The 6,753-nt window shown below is 36.0% G+C and overlaps 1 protein-coding gene and 1 non-coding gene across 4 annotated transcripts; one reads left to right on the top strand and one right to left on the bottom strand.

Moving 5' to 3' along the window:
* Positions 1 to 778: 778 nt before the first annotated feature.
* LOC101313654 (dehydration-responsive protein RD22-like) lies at positions 779 to 2,172 on the bottom strand. The gene is made up of 2 exons (XM_004308314.1): positions 2,097 to 2,172; positions 779 to 1,782 (listed from the first exon to the last, which is right to left on the bottom strand). The coding sequence occupies exons 1-2, from the start codon at positions 2,170 to 2,172 to the stop codon at positions 917 to 919; spliced, it is 942 nt and encodes a 313-aa protein (XP_004308362.1). The 3' UTR covers positions 779 to 916.
* A 650-nt stretch (positions 2,173 to 2,822) lies between these two features.
* Positions 2,823 to 6,298, top strand: LOC101293428. 3 transcript variants are annotated; one of them, XR_185173.1, is made up of 7 exons: positions 2,823 to 3,172; positions 3,281 to 3,322; positions 3,407 to 3,558; positions 4,186 to 4,260; positions 5,281 to 5,364; positions 5,783 to 5,882; positions 6,028 to 6,239. It is a non-coding gene; the product is annotated as an uncharacterized LOC101293428 (transcript). The 3 variants fall into 3 exon arrangements; XR_185174.1 differs by having other exon boundaries at positions 4,189 to 4,260; positions 5,783 to 6,298; XR_185172.1 differs by lacking the exon at positions 5,281 to 5,364 and having other exon boundaries at positions 2,921 to 3,172; positions 3,281 to 3,558; positions 6,028 to 6,092.
* Positions 6,299 to 6,753: the final 455 nt, after the last annotated feature.

Genomic DNA, 6,753 nt, shown 5'->3' with positions numbered 1-6,753 from the left:
TGAAAATTTGCAGAATTGATCTATATATAAGAACCAACAAACTGAACGGTAGAGATTTAAAAATATAATCAAAAAGTTGGTGTAATCCCCCATCCCTCATATATGTCAAAAAAAGGGATCCCTCATTGGAAGGGCCATGTATATATATATATATATATATATATTATTTTTTTTCTATCTTCAAGGTAATCGTAGTCTATATGCCAATTATGGCTGGTCATCATTTATATATATAATTAGCATGTACTGCAACTCGTTATAAGACAAGTGTGACGAATTTTAAGCCTAGCTAACATGATACCATGATAAAGTAATCTAGGGTTCACATCCAAAACTAATTGACAATGGATGTAGAGACTCAAACTCTTATAAACCTATAAACAATATCTCATATATCCGATGTGGTATTGAGATCCTAACAATAACTAAAGATAGTTACTAATTATATCGAAATCATGATATGAATTAACATGGCACTCTAAAGATCAAAACAAGTCACAAAAATCACCTTGTTGAACTTATTTACATATTACTGAAGAAATAAGAAATACATACAGAGAGGGTGATGAAGCCAAAAACATTTTAGAGAAATATAGAAACATAATATATCCAAAAAAAACACTACAAAATTAGAAACTTTAGGAGACATAAATTTTTGATAATTCAGGATTAAGTTGATATATGGCCCAAAGTATTAAGTACCACATATCCGCTCCTTAGAATTTATTGAAGACCAAAAGCTTAAGAACAGATCTGGGAGAATATCATCGTATTCATTATTAACAAACAGAGGCTTACATGCATGATTGCAGGAATGAATCAAAAACTAACTGCAGGTCACTAATAACTAGGACTTATTAGCAACCTTAAAGATAAGCAAAACCTAACAACTCCAACAGGATTTGATATGGATGCCTTAAATAGGAACCCACAAAAGACTGGTAGTGTCAAGAAAATGACAGACTGGGATTGTATTTCCAGGCTTTATTTTGAGGACTTGAAAGGCCAAATGTTTCGGGTTCCAAGCAGTGGTGTCAATATGGCAAACAGCTAGTGCTTTGGCTTTTGTAACTCCATCAACACCCACCAACGGAACCATGTAAGCCCTTGTTGTTGTGCCATAGAATTTGTGGCAGTAAAACACACCATAAACATAGTTTTCCTTATGGCACACAACAGACCTATCTCCAAGACTTAGAACTCCAGTTATGTCAATGCTATATTCTTGTTTCTTTTCGTTTTTGTTTTCGGCCTCGGTTGCATAAACTTGGACGTTCTTTCCGAGCTTAGAAACAGTGAAATCGATCAAGGATTCTAGCGATGTTGCGCAATACTTTTCTTCGCCTTTGATGGCTGGTGCTTCACAGTCTTTGATTGTCCTTTTCATTCTTTCTGCAGCCGCTGATTTGGGGTTCACTCCAAAGTAGGTTAGAATTTCTGGGAACTTGCTACTTGAAAATGGTATGGACTGTGTCACTTGACGAGGCAAAAGAGTTGCCTTATTACTTGTGAGTTTCAAGAATCGCAATGTTACTGTTTTTCCCGAATCTTGAAGATCTTTTCCTTGGAAAAATGTAGTTAAATCTCGCTCCAGTTTTACTTCTTCTCCAAAGGCAGCATAACCGGTTTTGATACTATGTGGTGTAACACTTACAGCATCAGCATAGCCGGTTTTGATACTATGTGGTGTAACACTTACAACATCAGCATACCCAGTTTTTATACTATGTGGTTTAAGACTTACAGCATCCTTTCCTATCCCAGTGTAGCTTCTTTCACCTTCTGACCAAAAAATAAGTTTCTTTGATGAGCATATATACTTATTATTGGTAAATCGGGTTAAACATAAAAACAAAATACAAATCTTCTAGTTCTACAGACTTTACTTTTTTACACATTCTGCTTTCGTTTTCCTCAAAAACCCTCTGGAAGTATCATACTTCGAGAAAACCAAATTAAAAAAAAAAAAAAAAAATCTCTGTATCATTATCTCTCAGATAGCTTAATAAGCTTATCTAGACCTTGTACGTGTTCGAATGTAAACGAACCTAGCTTAAGCTCAGTCTGTTATTATTAACTGATCGAATAATGTATACCTGCAAGGTTTAGAAGTTGCTGTACAGCTTTGGAAGGCAATGGAGACTTTGGCAAAGCTGAATTCCAGTAAGACATCCAGACTCACTACTAGGAAATCGATCAATAGGCACATATGAGGTTGTCCGCACCCTTATAGACATAAGAGGGACAAATATGAGCTGTCCGTTCCTAAATTTCTAACAAAGTTTCTTACCACACGCTTATACTAGGAAATCGATCAATAGGCACAGATCAATAGGCACATATGAGGTTGTCCGTACCCTTATAGATATAAGAGGGACAAATATGAGCTGTCCGTTCCCAAATTTCTAACAAAGTTTCTTACCACACGCTTATACACAATTTGGATATGGAGATTTTCATTGTCCGTCCCTAAAGTGACAATTTGGCCACGGACAGTTTTAGTAATCGTCCCTAAAATAGTATTAAAATAATTAAATAATCAATTATATGTTAATATGGGCACCGACATGTTTTAGATCTCCCCCCAAAATAACATCAAAATAATAAAATAATCAAGTGTAAGTTAATATGACACATATAACTTAGATCTGTCCCAACTGTATGTTTATTTGGACACATACATGTGTTATAAAACGTCCCTAAACTTATACCAAATAATAAAATAATGAAATAAATGTTAATTTGGGTATGGACATATTTTAGATCTGTTCCCTGATAATCCCAATAATTATATAATAACGGAATATGGGCACGGACTAAGTGTTCGATCCGTCCCCAACTATATAGTAATTTGGGCACATAGACAAGTCTGAGATCCGACTATAAAGGGAAAAGAGAGAGGTTGACTTCAAAAAAGCTCATACTCGGTGTTGATCCGGGCCCAGGCTTCTCTCCCTCCCTCTCCGGCTGCCTCCTCTGCTCCGGCGTGGCGTCGCCAGTTCCGACCGCCGCACGCCACGAAACCGCCACCAATCTCTTCCTCTCTTTCTTCTCTACAAGACCTAGTCCTCAAATCGCACATTCTTCCACCTATAGAGGAGATCGAAGTCGACGAACACGACTGTGTTCGTCGGATTCCGGCAAGCTCAGGCGACGAGGCGGCTACCGATAGGTAGGGTTTTGTTCCTCTCCTCTTCTTCTTCAATTTCATGTCTTCAATCCTTTGAACCAAGCCCTAATTCGAAAACCCCTTTTCTGAAATTTTCTGGGTTTTGTTAAGGTTTTTCCGGCAACGTTGTTTCGGCTCCAAGGAGGATTTCGGGTAAGTGAGGCTGCCCTTGATCTTCAAAGATTGTGGTTGTGATTGTTGCGTTTGATATAGGGAGTTTATTTGGTGTTCGGTTAGTGAAGAGACGATATGAGTGGCCTGGTGTAACTGATGCACGTCGGAGGTGAAAGCAAGCAGAGGAGCAGTAGTGGGAGACTTGATTGGTGTTGAGCTACTCTTTGGGTGTAAAGAGTAGTTTTGGAGTTGGTCTCACACAAGTTGATCGCAAGGTGAGTTCGGTTTGGATATATATATATATATATATATATATATATATATATATATATATATATATCCTCTGTTCTAGTTCATTTGTATTTAATATTTAGAGTTAATTTCAGTTTACCCCATCAACTTAGGTCAATTATCATGTAGTCCTTCTTCTTTCAATTTCATCAAAAACACCCCTCAATTCCCAATTTTCATCAGCCGCGCATGTCCAAACCTCCAATCTTCATCCAATCCCTATGTCAAGTGATGACTTGATATCAAGAAAAAATAAAAAATAAAAAATAGACAAATTGCATTCAATCCCACCAAAATTACTAAGCTTAAAAGGTTGTGATAAGGTTAAAGGGTTGTGATGAGAACAAAAATGTGTATCGATATGAGGGGAAAAATGGTCCGAAAGATAACTTTTCAGAATTTGACTTTCTTCTCGATATCAAGTCATCACTTGACAGAAGAATTGGATGGAGGTTTGGACATACGCAGCTGATGAAAATTGGGAGTTGAGGGGTGTTTTTGATGAAATTGAAAGAAGAAGGACTAACATGATGATCGACCTAAAGTTGATGGGGGTAAATTGAAATTAGTCCTAATATTTATGTCCTAACGCCGTGGATGTGTCTGTGTAGTAGTGTAACTAGGAGCTCATCAGAGGTGGGAGAGAGCTAGCTACTGCTCTAGGAATCCAGTTTTAGAGTTTGAAGGTATGAGACCCCTGCCTAGTTCTTGATCTTGGTCTGGATTTTTGTATTGGACTTGGTGTGTGTTGTTGTTTTGAGTTCAGGTCTTCTCTTTTCACTTGTAGATTTCTGTGAGTATTTTCTCATTTATAGAAGTAACTACGGAGAGATTTACTGTCTTTGATTGTATATTTGGTTGATATGCACCTATACATGTTATGTTAGATTGTAGATCACTCTTATGGGATTGGCTGTTTGGACTATAGAAAGGAATTTTGAGACTTACAATTTGTTCTAGTTTCTTTTGTTTTTGGTGTTTGGACTATATTGGCTGTTTGGACTATAGAAAGGAATTTTGAGACTTACAATTTGTTCTAGTTTCTTTTGTTTTTGGTGTTTGGACTATACTTGTATTATGTAAGGTTTATATCTACTTGCGTAGACACCTTCATAGTTAACTTTGTGTCATCAATATGGTAATGTATCATTGAGGTTACAAGTGATGAAAGAATAATGGATGAGTTGATCCCATAGTGTGCAAGTAGGAAACAAGATGGGTGAGTTGATCCCATTGTGAGCAAGCAGGGAACAAGAAGAGTCCTTGGGGTGAAAAGCCTTAAAATAGTTAGTGCACTAATTTGTCGTTGACCATTCACGGTGTGTATGATCTGTGTTTGTGTATAGCCCTACTTGGTGAGTTGATCTATGTGGGTGTTATAGGTGAGAAGTATTATCAATGGTGTATGTTATTTGCAACGTGAGTTATTTCCTTGAGTTAGTATAAACAATAAGAGGAAGGGATATGTTATGTCTATATAGTGGTTTGTATGTGTCCTTCAATAAGTTACATATATTGAATTAGTTTGTGATGTTAATTGATATGTTTCATGTTATTCTCTCATTTGAAATATTCTTTTGTTATACATCAAGAATTATATTTGTGTATAACATAGTCTCTTGTGTAGTTTTTACTCATACAAGATTCATAAACTTACTGGGTTTTCTTTTCTTTTGTGAACCCGGTACACCATTTTTATGGTGTAGGGAGTGACTCTGTAGGGAGTTAGTCTTGAAAGTTAACAAGAGACATTCAGGTGTAGTAATTGACGCCTACCACTTACCTGGAAAGTGAGTGACATGATTCTTATGTAAATTCTTAGATTTAAATTTGTACTTTCGTTCTATGGTTAGAGTTTGATATCATACCTTCAATATGGATGTAAGGTTCATGATTTTAATTTTTACTTTCTGGCATTCGTGAATAATTAATTATTCCTCTGCATTGGATAATTTTTCGATTCACATTCAAATTCATTGCTTTTGAAAATATGTTTCAAAGCGTAAAATCTGGGACGTGACCTTTTCTCATTCATGGAAATAGCTACTAAGACATTTACTTTGTTTGATTGTACATTTTGTTTTGATATGCACATGTACATGTTATGTTAGATTGTAGAACTCTTATGGGATTGGCTATTTGGATTATAGGAAGGAATTTTGAGGTATATAAAATTTGATTCTGATAATGTACGGGTGATGTTTGCAGGCATATAATAGGTGAAGCTGCTAGCGCTTTGAACTTCAAAGAACTTAAGAACCTAGAAGGAATATTAGAGAAAAGAATCAGCAGAATAAGATCCAAAAAGGTACCGAGTAAACATTCAATTTTTATTTGGGACATATTTATATTTAACTATTTCCTCATTGATATGTACTCAGAATTTCAATCCACATTTTTCAATATATATGCCACCAAAATAAAATGTTGTTTGCTGACATGTTGTTTTTCAGGATATATTTTGGCAAGAGCCATTGGAGGAGTTTGTTATTGTGTTGACGAAGTGTTCATTGTCCAGAAAAAAGATTATGTAGATTTTCATTTGAGTATAGATATTGAGAAGTATTGTATTTTTATTTGGTAGCTTGTACTTAACATTTTTGCTGTGGTACAATATAAGACAAAAAACTGGGTCCCTATTAGTAAAAACCAAAACCAGGGTAAATATTTCAAAACCCAATTGGTGTTTTATTGCAATTTTCAATTATTTTTTTTGTTAAATTTGCTCAAGTTGGGCACGGATGAATATACGGTGTATCAAGTTTCATATACGGATGAATAACAACAGATCAGATTATTATACTATATAAAAAACAGGGAGTACTGTTACTGTCAGAAAGGGAAAAAGAGAGCGCGTGAGTTATGGTGCTCAGGGTGGGACGGACAGGGATATCCGTCCTCTAATGATAAAAAACCAATTTGGAGATGATACAGGGGGATACATACAGAAAATTCGTCCCTATCAGTCAATAGGCATAGATTTCGTGCCCAATGACCCCTAATAGGGACGAAAAACGTCTATGTCTATTGATCGATTTCCTAGTAGTGACTTGCCATCATCGACCTTATTAGCATACCCAAATCCCACCACTACTGATGCCACCTGTGTGCATGCCACAAAATTAAGTTAATTTCCTTGACTCAATATCGTATACAGATATGTACGTAGTTATGTACGC

Source organism: Fragaria vesca, linkage group LG7 (genome assembly GCF_000184155.1).
Source record: "Fragaria vesca subsp. vesca linkage group LG7, FraVesHawaii_1.0, whole genome shotgun sequence".
NCBI lineage: Eukaryota > Viridiplantae > Streptophyta > Magnoliopsida > Rosales > Rosaceae > Fragaria > Fragaria vesca.
The sequence above is the reverse complement of the archived record's forward strand: the minus strand, read 5'-3'. Positions and strand labels throughout refer to the sequence as shown.